This window comes from Apaloderma vittatum, unplaced genomic scaffold (assembly GCF_000703405.1).
Source record: "Apaloderma vittatum isolate BGI_N311 unplaced genomic scaffold, ASM70340v1 scaffold17008, whole genome shotgun sequence".
NCBI lineage: Eukaryota > Metazoa > Chordata > Aves > Trogoniformes > Trogonidae > Apaloderma > Apaloderma vittatum.
Window position 1 is genome coordinate 1 of NW_009730360.1, and position 16317 is coordinate 16317.

At 36.9% G+C, this 16317-nt stretch overlaps 1 protein-coding gene across 3 annotated transcripts in view; it reads left to right on the top strand.

Annotated features, from left to right (window-relative positions):
• The first annotated feature begins 12621 nt into the window (after positions 1 to 12621).
• Positions 12622 to 16317, top strand: part of REV1 (REV1, polymerase (DNA directed)) — a 43648-nt gene continuing 39952 nt past the window's right edge. For 2 of the 3 annotated variants that reach the window (XM_009874786.1, XM_009874785.1), the window contains exons 1-3: positions 12628 to 12684; positions 13476 to 13608; positions 15235 to 15403. In XM_009874786.1, the coding sequence (XP_009873088.1) occupies positions 12628 to 12684; positions 13476 to 13608; positions 15235 to 15403 (359 nt within the window). Of the gene's footprint in view, positions 12685 to 13475; positions 13609 to 15234; positions 15404 to 16317 lie in introns of all 3 variants that reach the window. The other variant, XM_009874787.1, reaches the window with a different exon arrangement.

Sequence of the window (16317 nt, forward strand, 5' to 3'; positions counted from 1 at the left end):
GTGTGTGTGTGTGTGTGTGTGTGTGTCTGTCACATGGGGCCTGCGCCTCAGACACAACACGGTTCCCCAGGCAGAGCCGGAGTGATGCTGCAAGTGTTTTTGCCAGCTAAGGGGTCATTGCAGGGAAATAGGTTGGAGGAGGAGGAGGAGGAAAGCCCAAGCGCTGGTGCAGCCTTGCCCTCTCGAACGCACGCCGCGCGCTGTGGCGCTCAGCTGTAGCGGCACGAAGCTGCCTGCGGTTTTCTGTCGTGTTTGCCACAAGTTGTATTTGCTGAGCAATAGTGCTGGATATAACCAGTGTGCAGAAGGGAGGAAGACTTGGCATTGATAAACAAGCCTGTGCTTACCAACACTGAGAGACAAACGTGTTCGCTGATGCTTCTTCACCCCTTGCCCATCTAATGATGCATTTTGCTATGTAGTTACCATTGACTTGACTAGTGATACTGAGCAAAAAGCCTTAATGGGAGGTATGCGCTAATGGCAAATTAACCTTAAGAAGGGAAAGATAATATCACAAGCACGTGATTTTTTTGGTAGAAAAATCTATGTGTTCTGTGCTGTAATGTTCCATTTTTTCTGATGGCTTAAAATTAATGTCAAAAGTCTTCAAAATGACAGGGCTATGAATGCTTGTGTTAATGAGAGTTTGTCTTCATGAAAAGATGAGTTGTTGTTTGATCTGCATCTTGATTTAATATCCAAGTCCAATCTCAAATTTGGTAGTGTAGTCCAAAGAAGCAGAACCAGGAGATTGTAATTTTAACATTCAAATTCTGTATTCATTTAGATGCTATTGTTGCTCATATTCAACTGTTTAAAATGAGTCTCTAATTACCATCAGTTACTAGGTGATATAGTTAAAATTTATTTCTGGAGTAGTTCCTCTGACATTTAACACAGAAATCCAAATCTCTGACAAATTCTTTGCTGTCTTGTCGCAAGTGTTTAGTTATTACCCATTCCCACCATGTTGGTCTTTCATTCAATCCATTTCTTACACTGGGCAATGTACCAAATCCCTGTTAGTAAATAATCCCAAGCTGTCAGACTGGAGGTCATTGGTAGGACAGCATTAGTAGAGGCACAATGCAGACACCTGCCTTGGATCTCACTCGTTTTTAACTACCTCAAGACTGTTTCAAAAGTCAAGCTCTAATATAAAAAATACATTACCGTATTTCAAGCCGCAATAGTAAACCGGTTGTACTTTTGTATGTGTACAGTATAAGTGTCATCATTACATTATTCAGTGATTGGCCTTTCAAACATAGCACAAGTACGTCTTTATGGATAGTGTGTACATACTCTCAGTCACAGCCTGTTCTGATGCAGCGATAGTCTTGTAACTGAGTGCTGATTGTCATTCGTCTTGTCTGATCCTTTGACCCAGGTATCTTTTTCTAAAGTAGTTTCACGGCAAATTTTCAGTCTTTCTACCGTTGCTTTCAGTTACTAGAGAGATTTAAAAAAAAGTTAGAATGATTCAAACATGAAACCTGGTTTTGCATAGGTAGAAAAAAAAATTATGTGATTACACAGACTTTTTTTTAATAAGTCAGTTGTTCAGGACAAGTAGGAAAAGACTAACTTGCCAGACCCTGCCATGTGCTTTCCTCATTTAATTTGTTAGCTATTGTTTATTTCATGAAGAATGATTTTTTTCATATTGAACATTTTTGTGTTTTAATTAAAGGTATCTATTAATATCGCTGAGATCATTGACAGCTCGTAGCAGCATGTTTGCCTAGAATAGATACAACAAGGGAGTTAAATATCCAAATGTTGAAACCGTCCCTCAAGAATACAATATAGATTAATTTGGTGATAGTGCCATGTGTTTACCTAAGCGTAGCAAAATGAGGAAAAACTGGAAGCAAATAGAAATGAGAGTGGCCGTGGGGTTATAAATAAGCCTGAAACTAAGAGAGCAAATCCAAGTGGATGCAAAAAAGCGTGAGGAATCCTCAAATGTGTGTAATAAAGTGTACTTTTGGAAGTGTGGTGGGTTTTTTTAAATTTTTTTTTTAAGAGATACGTTTGTGTAGTGCTTCTCCCCAAGAGCAGCTTTCTGCTCTGTTGTGGAAACCAGCAAGCATTTTAATTGGAGACACAGATGTTTTTAGGTGGGAGGGTCTTCCATGTCTCTGGTTTCCTTACCTCTCTGTTTTATGTGGCATAACTGGTGATAATAGGATAGAAGTCAGAATTAGGAAATCCTTCTTTCTCACTCTTCGGTGGAATAGAGGTGAGTGTGTAGAACAGCTTTAAATTCTGGGTTATGATGATAACTTCCATTCCTGTGGCTTGTCTTTTCAAAATTAACTGGATGACTACTACTGCTGCAGTTAAGGAATCTGTTAAATTCACCTAGAAGATGCCTTTAGTTTGGTATACTTACAGAAAGGATTCTTGTGTCTTCCATATTCTTTGCTGAAAATGCCTAAGCAGGCCATGGTCCCTGAACTTCAGTATTAGCTTTTTGGAAAGCAATATGGGTTTTTCTTTTTTTTTTTTTTGTTTTTTTAAACTGATTTCCAATCTCAAAGCTTTAGGTCTCTCTGTTGGTATTCTACCTATTTAATCGTGCTGAAGCTGCTGATTTGAAATTTAGTTGCTTGCGTAAGTGAAGCCTAGCCATATTGTGGTTAACTCTTCCGTGTTGGTTTTGCTCTCTGTTTCCAGCTGTCTGTAACTTTAACCAAATCCTAACAAAATGAAATTATTGCCTATAGCCTCTTTGTCTCCTTGAATTCATGCAGACCTGTTCAGCTTCTTGATTTATGAAAATAAATAATCCTGAAAAAGAGAAAGAGAAAAAGAAAAAGAGAAAGCTAATTTCACTCAGGAGAGGACACTGCTCGAGTACCTTGTAGAGTCATTCTTGGAAATACAGATAGATTGGTATGAGTGCAAAAAATGTGAAAGCAGTGATGAAGCTTTGCAGAGTAAGGTTTTTGCACGTTGACTTAGTGATTGGCAGTATACTGTCACGGTGGTATATTTTGGCAGGATCCTGGGGACTGTTGCTAAAATTTTTGATCAGGTTCTAGTTGTTGGTGAATATCAGAAGTAAAATAAAGTTCAGTCCACCATGTTTTTGACTTCATCTTTTCGAGGTGGCTCAGGTCAGCTCTTAGTCCAAGGCATGATGAGTCAGCATCTCAGACAGATTGTTGTCTTCCACTTTCATCTTTCTGGAAACCTAGGAGATGGTGCTCTTTAAAGGAAGTAATCAAATTGCTGATTGTTCTTACAAACAGGAATGTCCGTGACTCTGTGGCATGTAAGGTAAATGATAGTGCTGTTTACGAAGTAGAGTACATCTATTTTACCATTTTGTGCTTTTGAATGCAATTTCCAGTTGAACTAAAGATGCTCTTAAAAAACAATTCAGCGAGCAGCAGGGGAAAGGGGTAATAACTTTTTGCTCTCATTTCTGGCTGATCTGGAATTTGGAGTTGTGAGTGTTGCCCCTCCGTAATGATTCCTATAATTTCTGTGTTGATTTTTAGCCTGAGTTCTACAAACATCGTGTTTGCCTGGGATAGGCCATTTTTAATCTGTGGACTTTTTGTATCGCTCTGTCTCCACTCAGTAGCAGTGTAACACTGTCATTTCACTGTCAGAAGTACTTAAAATACCAAATTAAGACCACTTGGGGCTAAGAATGCAATTCAGATTTGAGTTTTATTTAGGGATCCTAAAGAATCAGAGCGTTTTTGTTTTGTCCTAAAAACTTTGAACTATTGCTTTTCCAGGAAAACACAGAAACGCTGTTTTCTGTCTTTTCAGTTTCCTCTAAATCAAGGAAGAAACTTGAGAATATATTGGATCAGCTCAAAAGTTCACCTGGATAATAGTGAAGAAAGAAACATACTGAGATACTTTGCTTTTGTATTCTGAGTTCCTGTAGTTTGTTGCCTTTTTTAAAAAAAAAAAAATAAAAATCTTTAATGGCTTTTAATTCCATTCATCTCTTCAGCCCATATGGACTTCTGGTGTCCGTGCTGTCCTATGTCAGGGAATCCACAAATAAAATGGGCAATAGATGAAAAAAATACTGTTTGTTTTGATCTCTGCTCTTACTACTTTCATCTGATTCCTCCCAGTCTTGTTGGTCTGAGTTGATAATAAAAGCAATATGCATGGACTAACAAAACATGTAGAAAACTAGAGTAGAAACTTAAAACTTCAAGACTAAGCATAGAAATCACATCTTGTCAAGATTTTACTTACAAAATAGATTTTGCAGCTTTGAGAATTTCAAAGGCAAATTTAGAAAAACATTTGGGAACCTGACTATGCAGTGTCGGTTGGAATTTAGTGCTGTCATTCAGAAGCTACCAGGAACAGAAAATACTCCTATTTAAATATTGAGTCCATAGTCATCAATACTTTTGCTAGTAAATTTACTTGAGTTCCTTGAGTTTTGCTGCCATACATGTTTAGTGCTGCCCGTACTATATGTGAATAGAGATGGTCCCTCTTAGTATCTGACTGCAGCTACCATTGATATTTGCAGGGTAGTGTCTTTTCTTTATCCCCACAGAAGCCTGGCCTGATCAATACCTGCTCACTGTACACTGATAACATCAAGTTGAACATAAAGCACAACTGCCCTGGGCACTTCTCCTAAAAAACTCCCAAACTTTGCAGATTTGTTTCCCTGCCATTCTTTGTTGTTTAGGTCGTTAATCTGAGTGATCGATTTTGTCAGCAACTCAGCAGCACCTCCTCTCATTATTTGGGAGGAGGGCTTGTGGTTCATTTATGCTACCTAGGAACTGCTTGACCAATGCCTCAGCGTAAGCTTGTGTAAGAAGTGAGTTATGGGACTGTATTGTTGTCAGATTGAGGAGTACACAAACAAAAATTCATTAAAAAGTTCTATTGAACATTCCATTCTTCAAAGAAGAGAGTACTAGAGTACTCCATTCTCAGATACCATAGACAGCTAAATTTAGTGGCTTAAAGGAAGAATACCCAACTCGTACTCGTCTTGCTTATTGTTTCAGATATACAAGTCCAAAACAGAAAGAGAATTTCCTTTTGGTGATTTACGATCCATTCGCTATGTTGCTATTCAGAGTCCTAATTCCAGAAGCTATGCTTTTTATTCTAATTTTACTTAATGAATTTTATTCTGGAATCTGGACATTTAGAAGGTGTCATAAATATCGTGAGTGTGCTAAGTCTTCTTGAGTTGAAGACACAAAAGGATGTAAGTGCAGAAGAGAAATAATGAAGGCAGTTGCTGAAACCTGCTGAAACTTTCTGGTGTATTGTGGCAGTAAGAGCAGTTATATCAAAGAGGTGATACTTGAACTAAAAAGTCAATTCAGCTACATGGTTAAACATAGCAGTGAAAATTTATGAAGAGCCACTCATCACTGTGGAACTCTGAAGGAGAGAGAGAAGTTTTACCAAACAACACAGAAATGTTGAAACTGAAGCCAGAGTCTTTGTGAGCAGAAGAAAAATTCAACCAAGTTAAACCACTGCTTGTGACAAGCTCTAAATGGACTGTAGCTGCTACTGAGTGTTATTCCTAGAGGGGAATGAAATGTTGACAGTTGGTCTCAAATTGAATCTGGCTTGCTATTTTTCAAAGAACTAACCATCTCAAATGCCATGTATAAAAGCAGAAAGAGATCTTCTTGAAAACAGATTACTCAAAGCTGGTGCAGACTGTGTGGTGATGCTGTATTCTGTACCTTGTCGTTATGGTTCCTTAAGCTGTGACAATTAAAAGAACTGTCTGTCATGAACTCCAAATCAGTTTTGAAAATGTCTAAACACACTTATCCTGTACAGCTTTCAGATAAATTATGTACTGTACAACTGCTTCAGGCCACTGAGATTATTTGCCATCAAAAGAAATACGTATTTCTCAGTTATTACTCGTATTTAAAGTATTTAGTCCTTGATGTTAAAGTAAACTGTTCTGAAATAAGGACCATTTTGAGTTGCAAAAATAGTCAGTTTGGAAACTGGATCAGCTTAGCAAAGACTACCTGTGTCTCTTCCTGGGGGGAGTGATTGAACTGAAGGTCAGAGTCAAGCTCAAGTGAAAGTATGTACAGAACACAGTTTTAAAATAGTCATCTACACATGAGTTGATTCTACACAGTCATCTACACAGGAGTCGATTCTGAAGGACTTGAGTTTTTTCCCATGCTTTATGTGGGTTGTATATTTCACCTTTATAGCAATGCCATGGATGTTTTTTTAGAAAAATATTTTTTAGAAAAGTATTTCTACATTTTTCATACTGACTAGCAGTTTTACATCTAAATTTAATTTGCCCAGGTTTTTAGTGATTGTTCTTTCCTAATTTATTTTCTTAGGTTTTCTCACAGAAGATAAGGGTGGTCTTGGGTGTTTTGGGGACAGATACGTTTCAAATCTCATTCAGCTGATTTAGTTTCTGTTGCTTTAAATCAATATCATCAAAGATTGCACTGCAAAAGAGAATTTGCTGGTTGACCTGTACAGGTCCTTGTAGTTAGAGATGATTATCATATGGGCACATGTGACCTAAGATGGGGAGCTGTTCGACTGTAACTTGCTTTGAAAAGTCTTACCATATAGAAAAGGTGAGGTAGCCTACCTCTCCCGCTTATTGGGGGGGTAAGGGAACATAAGCAGGACTAGCTTGCTCGTTGCAACTCCATATCCACACCACAATTAGTTACAGCCATGACTCTAAGAGCTGGTTTCTAGAAATGGCTAGGACGATCTTAACATCCCACTGGCAGTGAAAGAACAGTCCCATCCATTCATCTTTTCTGGACTTACTTGGCTTTTCCTCATGCTTTTGTGAGTCAGCTCACCTCGCTGAACTGACAGCAGACTAACCTGCAAAATTATGTCAGTTTTCTGTTGATTGAGTTAGCTGAGTTGTACAGCACCAGTATGAATGTAGGGAACCATGAGTTTGGAGTTGATATAGAGGTTGGAAAGAAGGGATAAAGCCTGGTAGGCCAGCAAAGGTTGAAGAGCAGAACCGTTCCTTTTGGTGGCAGTCAGACATCAAGTTGACTCAACCATCTTATGAAATGTAACTGTGAGAGTTTATTTCCCGCCTAAAATAAAATTCGATTGCTTTGCAACATATGAATTGGTTTACTTTAAGATGGAATAATAGTGTTGACTCAGGGGTGTCTAAAATCATGGGGATTTAAAAATACAGTATCTAAGAAAAACCCTTTTGAGCTATTTTTTTTTATTTTTAAGTTCTTTTTTTGGGATCTCAACTTTGCAATATGTGGTAGAAAACAGCTTGAGACCCTGTAACAGCAGCTCTTTTCCAGAAGACTAAGCCAAGAATAGGACTCTCTTGTGCTGAAAATGTGTAAACACGTAAGACAGTTCTTTCCTCAAAGAGCTTGCAGACTAATGCCAAGTAGAGTGGTGAGTTTGATGTGGGAGCTGGAATGTAGATGCCTGAAACTCAAACAGGCCGCAAAATACCCACTTGATGGAAACAACTTTTAAGCCCTGCTGGGCTGGGATGGATTCAATCTACAGTTCAAGCAAAGGATTTTGATACTCATCAGCAATGGCCTGAGCTATCCGTACTTCTGTTAGCAGTAGAGCTGCATCTTCAAGAGTAAGGCTTGTGGTGTTTAAATATGTTAATTAAATCAAGTTCTTTTGCATTAGAGAACATTGACAGGATGTTCACTCTGGTCAGAAATGTGAAATAACTGCAACAGCATGTTATACTTCTACTCAGCTTTCAGTTACCTGAAATTGGATTATCTGGATTCAAAGTTACTTGTGCCAGGTAATACAAATTTGACAGGGTTATTGAGTCAATGTGGCCTCATTTGTCTTTGGAAACAGTTGAAGAGGCAGCGGAAATGTCTCTGTACTATATACTTGGAAAAGGGAATGCTAAGGTGTATGGCAGAGACAGCTGATGTTTGGGCAGAACTAGTGCTGGCCTGGAATTCAAAAGCCCGTGAGGGATTCATGCTCACTTCTTACAGAGACATTGAGATCTGTTCTGTGCTCCCAAGCATTTTTCACCGTAATATCTGGTTTTGGTCTGGGTTTGTCCATTACTTGCATTATTCCAGCTACCTGAGATAATGGAAAGCCATTTTTCTTACAGCTACACCATCCTAAATTGAAAGTATTTTAAAGAAACAACTTTCGTGCATTAGGCTGTGTGTGCTACAGATGGGACTAAAACAAATAACATCAACATTTCTTATTTTGCCATCTAAAATGTCACAATTACTGTGCAACTCCTGACTACTCTTAACATGTCATTCCATTACCTCATCTGTAGGCTTTGATTAACAGCCTTTAATAATAGAATTAAGTGATTGCGGATTGGGAAGTATAATGCTAGGCCTATGAAGCAGTACACAAAGAGATGATGCATATCTTTTCCTAGTGAGATGTATTGAGTATTTCTGAGCTGTCAGTCAAGTACAAAGGATCAAAACACTTAGTTTCTCTTCTAGCCTCAGTTTTGAAAATGATCACTCAACAGAAATTTGAATTTTAGTTAAAGAACATTACTTTTTAGAACAGTAAGATTCTTCCCATTTGTATGTGGTCTAGAAAGAGATGCAGGGCCAAATTAGGTTAATTTTGGTCACAGGAGTTACTATTTTTTCCTTGAAAGGTTGTTTGTCTTGTGCTGAAAACTTGGATTCTGTTCCTAAAGATACAGTTTCTAGTTTTACAGGCTTTTATACAGTTTCAGTTTGTTGAGATTTTTCTTTTTTAATTGCTGAAGATTTCTTTGTATTTATAGGTCCAGAATTACAAGCATTTCAGTTTTATTTAAAAAGATTTTCTCTGGGTGAAGGGTCACTTGTCCTTCAGGCTCTAGAGATACCCTTGAAGGCTAGTAACTGAGGTGGTTCACTTTCACTGAGTCACTGTGTATTTGTGCTCTTCAGTTTGTGAAAACAGAGGAGCCAGTTCTGAAACAAGTTAGATACTATAATCACAAGAAAGGTGAACTCTTGTCTGAAATTGGTCTGCTTGGGATGGATGTTTCAGTCCTCTCTGACTCCACTTCAGAGATTCTTTACAAAGAATCTCTCTTAGTTAATCCCTTCATCATGGTTCCTATAGACAGAGCATTGTATCATCCTTACCTTTCATATGTCATAATCCAGTGAGTGTGTCTCGAATCTTGCTTAACTTTTCTTCTGATTTAATAATTTCCTGTGCAAGTTGTCTCATTTGTTCCTTAGGTCTCGGCAAGGCAGCTGTAGGGGGTTATCTTCATTCTCAAGGAAAAATTTGTGCTGTAAGTACAAGTCTTTAGCAGTGAGGATTCTCCTTAGTTGAAAAACCTTGGTTCATCATTCAGTTCCTGGAACTACAAAGGGAGAAATAAGTCTCCCAGGTTTTCGTATCAGCATTAAGCAAATAATCCATGACTCTTGAGACTTGAGCCAGAGGCATCTAGTCATCACTGAAGTACCATGTTCCTGACTTGTGTTTAGAATTTAAGTGGACTGGCTGAGTCCAAAATCACATTTGCCAAGGAAATGGTAAATTATTATCAGATTATCTAAGTAAACATTACAGCTTAGCTTCTCTAGTTTTGCAGGCTTGAGGAAGACGACTTTTGAGCAGTTGGTATGTCGTGGGTTTAGCACACTGAGCTAAAGTAGTCTTGTTTTTCTGATTTCTAGTTTTAATCAAACTCAGCATGTACCCATGATTCTGATTTTGATTGGTTGCTGTGGTTGCCGTGTTCTGATGGCTTTTAGACTAGTGATCTTCTTTCTTCCTGACCTCCCAGTGTCCTGAATAAAAATTAAATGTGTTTTTCAAGGTTTCAGAAGTCTTGCCCTTGTGAAGGCAGTTCTTCAGTTTATCAAGCTTTAGACATATTACTTTAAGCAAGAGATTGCCTATATAGGGATCAGAGTAACTACCTATCAAATCCTATCTTTTCAAGAGCTTAGTCAGTGGAATAAAGAACATCTTTGTTAGACTAATGTTGTGGTGGCTTATAGCGTGCATTTCATTTCATGTGCATGTTCTTTGGGTTTTTTCCAGAGTTTCTTTTTGTATGAGATTTTCTTTTTGATAGACTTAGGATCCTAGAACAGGCCAGATTGAAGAGGACCTCAAACAATTATCTAGTCCAGTCTCTCATGGGTAGGGAGGCTGAAATATTATCTAGCACCCTGTCCAGCTGCATCTTGAAAACCCCTAGTAATGAGGACTCTTAACATGTCCCTGGTGAGATTGTTCCAGTGATTGTTCTATATCAAGATGAAACTTCTCCTGATGCAACTTGTACCTGTGGCTCCTTGTGAAGGGAGAATGTCTCTCCTTTTTTTAGCCACCTTTTTTTTTTGTCATCCTTTATTAAAAAGGGGAAAGGGTAATCACTTTTGTTAAAATTTTGGTGTCTCGTATGAGCTTATACACTGATACCTATAGATTCTAAAATCACCAAATGATGTTTTCATGAAGTTTCATTTTTTATTTCTTGAACTTTTCTGGTTTCTCCAAGAACTTCTTAGCCAAAAGTGATAGTTTTGAATTGCAATTGACTTCAGCTGATGAAAATCTACAAATTTTCCATATGAAAGGAGTCGTCTATCCATTTCCAGTGTGTACTATCCTCTAAAGAAAAAAAATCAATTTTGTATTTCTTATGGTCATCTGGCTCATCTCCTCTTGCTTTTCTCACTTCTCTTTAAGAGTTCTGTGATATCTGTTAAATACAATCCAGACCACTAAAAATTAATTTCAGAAAGCCCAATGTCTTGGAGATTGGTCTCTGGGTAAGGCACACAGCTACCTAGAGAGAAAATGTAACATACTGAGGAGGAGTTGCTTTCTTCTGGTTCTTGGTGTAGAGCTTATCTCCTTGACATATGATTAATCTTCATAATTATGTACATGTGTGTAGGTTATGTATCAAATTACAGCAACTATAAGAGTGAAACCAGGTGCATTATGATCTTCCTGTGTTTGCACAAGTCCTGAAACATAAAACTGAAGCTTGTCTTTTCAAGGCAGTTATACCTGCTTTGACTATAATTCTGTGGTTGCCTAATTTGGTGTATTTGCAGTATTCCACAAAAATTATTTATAAAACCTTTACTGCATCTGTGTCTTGTTCTGTAATCAAACTTCCCTGCAGTCCAGGGTGATTTAACTGGATTTCAGAGTATACCTGCTTGGTAGCTCTAGAACAAAGAGGGTTTGAGAGACAAAATCTACAATTCAACTTTCAGCCAAGTTCAGAGGAAACAAAATTTTAATGTAATAAATGAGGCAGTCTCCAAAACACTGCAGTAGAAAGCCTGGATAGAAAGAGCACCGAAATGTGTTGTTATCTCTAGCCACAGCTGTATGTGTTTTCTGGTAGGCCGGAGACTGAGTGAAGCTTCTGTGCTCTGTTCCTGGACAATGCTGTGAATATTCCAGAGATTAGGTATCTTCTCAAAAGCTAACAAGGATGACAGAAACCTTTTGACTTCCTTCTGTATATTAACTGTGGTTTTGTGTGGTTTTATGGAGGACCAAGGAACAGAAATTACATATTTAGTAAAATAAAGGTAACTAGCTTAAATGTTCATTTTAGTTTTAGTCCTGCCCTCACACGCTTAAGAGCTGATAGCCCTGAAAGACAAAATAGTGTTTTTATTTAGGGAATGGGTTAGAGGAGAAAACGAGAGATGTAATAGCAGGTAGTGACCTCATGATCTTACTGCCACATTAATCAATATTTTAAAATCAGTGTTACAACTATATAGATAATGTGAATCACTTGAGTGTGGTGAACAGTTGGCCACAGTCCAAAACATTTCTCTTCATCAGTTCTGTTCTAGCCACCTAATAGCTCATCTGGGAATGCTGCTATGTACAGCTCGTGGTGCAGGGATAGGTGTCTTGCATAAGGGAAAACTGCAGTTTGGCTGGTTGGGCTTAGTTAGTTAGTTAGTTATTTATAAGCAACACAAACAAACAAACTCAACCAAATCACAAACCTTCTTGATCATACTAGGTCATTTAAATAACTGGCATTTCATTGACTGTAAGATGGCCTTTGGGTTTTTTTACCTTTATTTGATGTATCACAATTGGAGCGACAAGTCTTTGTGCCTTTTATAATCATAAAATTATTAAAAACCCCTGTAAATCTAGGAGGTGTTTGCCAGCATTCCACCATGTAGATAGTATCAAATAGGAAATAAAAGATTGTTCCTGACTTGGGCAGTATTTTTTGTGAATGGTTGCAATTGTATTTAAGAACATTTTATTACTCCTTTTTTTATAGGAGAAGTATGATGATCAGGAAGAATTTAATAAATTGTAATGAAAACTGAACATTGCAATGAGTATTTTTTTGTATTCTGAGTGAATAGAACACAACATGCATGGGTATTTTTTGATACATAGCGAGAGGTACGGTAGACATTACTACAAAACTGAGGAACTAGGTTTTATGCAATTTTTCATTTCTGTGCTAGCTGTGTAACTCATATACTGCAGTGAAGCCCAGTGCAAAATGTAATCTTTGTGATAATCTGTAGATGGCCTGTAATGCATCATTGAAGTGCCACTGATAATATTACTAAACATCTAATTGATCAAGCATTGTTCTTCCTATGCAGAAGCTTCAGTATGAGGCGGGGTGGATGGCGGAAACGGGCTGCCGATGGCGATGGCTGGGGCATATGGGTATGTTCAAAACCAAGTGGCTTTTCTTCTTTTTTTTTTTTTTTTTTTTTAAAGAGGTAAATGGCACTGTGGTTAAAGAGAATTTACAATTTTGTTATATATGCCAAAGGTATGCTATAAATTAAACCCTTTTGCTTCGCTTGAAAACACATACTTAAGTTCAAAAGAATTCTTTTATATTACCAGATTCTGAAGTCTTCATTCACAATAATCCACTAAATTGCATTATTAATAAGTGTGGACCCTTAGTTAGCTTTCAGTCACCATTTAAAAACTACGCTAAATAATTTTAAAGCTATTTATCATTGTCTCTACCACATTCTATATAGTTGGACAAACAATAACTGGGCATCTAATTTACATAAATACTTACGATACTACTGTGTCATGTATATTTAAGAACTGAAAATACACGGAGCTTAATGAATATTCTCTACATTGTTTCTTCAGGCAATGAAGCTCCCATTCAGTGTCCAAACTTGCATCATTCTTTTCTTTTTTTTTTCTTTCTTTGTATTCTATAGGATTTTTATATACATAGAATGTTTTTATTATAGAATAGAATCGAAGGAGTATGAAATAAATCCTGCTGTGTCAGTAACAAGATGCAGTTATTTTCTAGATAAAAATTTTAGGGTGGAGGACTTGCCATTTTTCTTTTGGAAAAAGAATATGTCTTTTGTATGTCAACTTACTTACCTTTCTAGTCTTAAAATTGACCAATTTCTGTCTGTAAACGTTTAAAAGAGACTAGTATCATGGGTTTTGTTTTGTTTTAACTTAAAAACTAGGGTGGGTACATGTCGGCAAAGGTTAAGAAATTGGAGGATCAATTCCGGTCAGATTCAGCCATACAGCAGCAGAAGGATGGAAATTCATCAAGTATCTTTAGTGGAGTCGCCATTTACGTCAATGGCTTTACAGGTGAAGCTTTTATTTATTTCAGGATCTGTTCGGGTTTTTTCTAGTATCTGTTTACAATCCAAGTCAAGAACTGTAAAACACATGTGTTTACAGCTAAGTAAATACATAACAATTACTGTATCTTTTGTATATTGTCTTCCTTTGTATTTCATGATTAAGTTTTTCAATTTCTTAAATCAAATGTAGGTTCTGGATATAAATGTTACTTTACTAAATCATGTACGTGATTGGCCACTGATTGAAATAGGAAGGTGGAAAAATTTCCTCCTGTGATCATATTTGAAATGAAACCTTGTAATTCCATCCATACTCCTACATATATTAAATTTTTAATTTACCAAACTACTGATGGTTGGAGCCTGTTCATTAAATTTGTGTTTGGATGGATATGTTGGGGTTTTCTTGCTCGGAGTTGCATAACGCTTTAGACGGTGGACCCTTTAGTAGTGGGAGGAAGAGCAAGAGAAGAGATAAAATATATATGCATTGTCTGTGATGGACTGATAGCACATGTTAACTGGAGTAAGGTTTTTAATCTACTATACTTATGTTCATTTTTCTCCTGGGTTCTGTAAAGCAGCTTAATAACCTTTTTGAAATTTCCCAGAAGCCTTTTTCAGGGACCTGTGCCAGGAATGGTGTGACTGGTACATAACTGATGTGTACAACTTCTGCGATATGGAGCAGTGCTGATTTGAGCCCAGGGCTTACACAAATTGAGAAAAGTGGACATGCTAAACTATGAATATGTCTGAATCAGTTATTTAATACAGGCAATTTCTTTAGTGCAAAATGTAGCATTCACATACTCTGCAAAGTACGAGCTCTATGAGATGGTTGTCTAAAAGGCTGGAGGAAAGATAATACTTGTACAAAATGTCTGTTATCTTTAGTAGAAAGTTGAAGGTTTTATCAAGTGTTAGAAATATCTTAGGAGTTGGCAGTAGGCTACTGGAAGGAATTATAACTGTGTTCTTTAAAAAAATTATCTTCCTTCCTGTATTAATTTTTTGTTCGTTTTTTGTTTTCCACCTCTGCTTACAAAATAAGTACTCTCTTTAACGTGATTGAGGGGATAAGAAGAGATGGTATGTTTTTAAGATATTCTCTGTTCCCTCTAACAGTTCAAGAATAACCTGGTAAGGAGAGAGTGAGTTAACTGCTTCTGTAAATCAGAAATTGTATAGTAGTTCTGTGCTGGGCTAAACGTTTTGATATCGTTGTTTTTTCTATTACTTTTGGATATAAACCACTGTCTTAGACTCTGGTGAAAAGATAAGTGTATTAATCTAATTTTATGTTATGCTGTTGTAAAGTGTTTTTTAATATAGTTTAGTATTAAATCTACTCCAGTATTACCCCCCACACACCCATCGTACATGTGGGAAGATCCTCTATAACAAGTAGAATGTTTACATTTTGAATAAGTTTCTTCAGAAACAGTTGTCTATATTTCTTCAGAAATGCTTTTCTGATTTATTCTTTGAAGAACTTGTAAGGTTTTTCAGGAGAAAAACAATGGTTTGTGCTCTTTCTGATCATGGAATCGTATTTCTCAATTAAAGTTGTTTTTCTTACTATATTTGCTGACACAAAACAGGAATATTTCTGGTTTTAATTTTATAGATCCCTCAGCTGATGAATTAAGACGGCTAATGATGTTGCATGGAGGCCAATATCATGTGTATTATTCCAGATCAAAAACAACTCACATCATTGCCACAAATCTTCCAAATGCCAAAATAAAAGAATTGAAAGGAGAAAAAGTAGTTCGTCCAGAGTGGATCATGGAAAGGTAAGTTTAGGTCTGCTGCTTGTGGAGTTTTCTCCTTTTGGAAAAAAAAATATGGAAAAAACAGCACTATAGAAGATTGCATTTTGAGATTATGGTTTAGTTTTAAATAAATCTGTCCTTGTAACAGATGAGTAAAAATACCACTGTTACACTGAAGACATGTTTCTTAGTTATTGTTCCTTAAGAAACTTCACTAAGAACATTCAGAAAATCTCAGGCATATCAGGAAACTGAACATTATCATGTTGTTTCCACTTAATATCCCATCAGTTGCCCAGCCTTCGTCTTAGTATGTTTAAGTACCCGATGATTGATTTTTGACCTCTTGCCTTGTGTGTTATGTCAGTTTCATTTCATCTGTGAATAAAGAATATGCACACATGATGATCTAGTCCTTAATTACATGATCACATTCCATCTTTTTTTCACTATGGTACCTGCCACATTCTTTTTACAGAAATTCTTGAGCTCAGGTTGCAAATTGCTAATTAAGTGACTTGGTTTTTTGCTTCTTGTGTCTCTAGCCCTGTCCTTTACTTACTGGATGTAACTGGAATTCTTTGCTGATAATGGAATGAATAATTAATTCCTGTCTTTTATTCGTGCTTATCACGATAGCATCCATCTGCTTTCCAAAAATTAATGAATTTACAATGGCATTTATTATGATGGCTATTATTTTTATTTTTTGTTTGAGAGCCACCAAAAAGGCATAAGGTAAAACACCAACAATGTCAATAGTTGGGAGTATGCCATGTGAACCATGTAAGAAGATTTTTCAGAGTTACTTATGCAAGGATGGTAAGACATACGTTGAAGTTTATTGTTGCACTAAAAGCTTTGCATATTCTGAGCTGTAAACATTCTGAGCTATGGTCTGAACTCAGACTCTCATAAACCTTTTGTTAAATGCA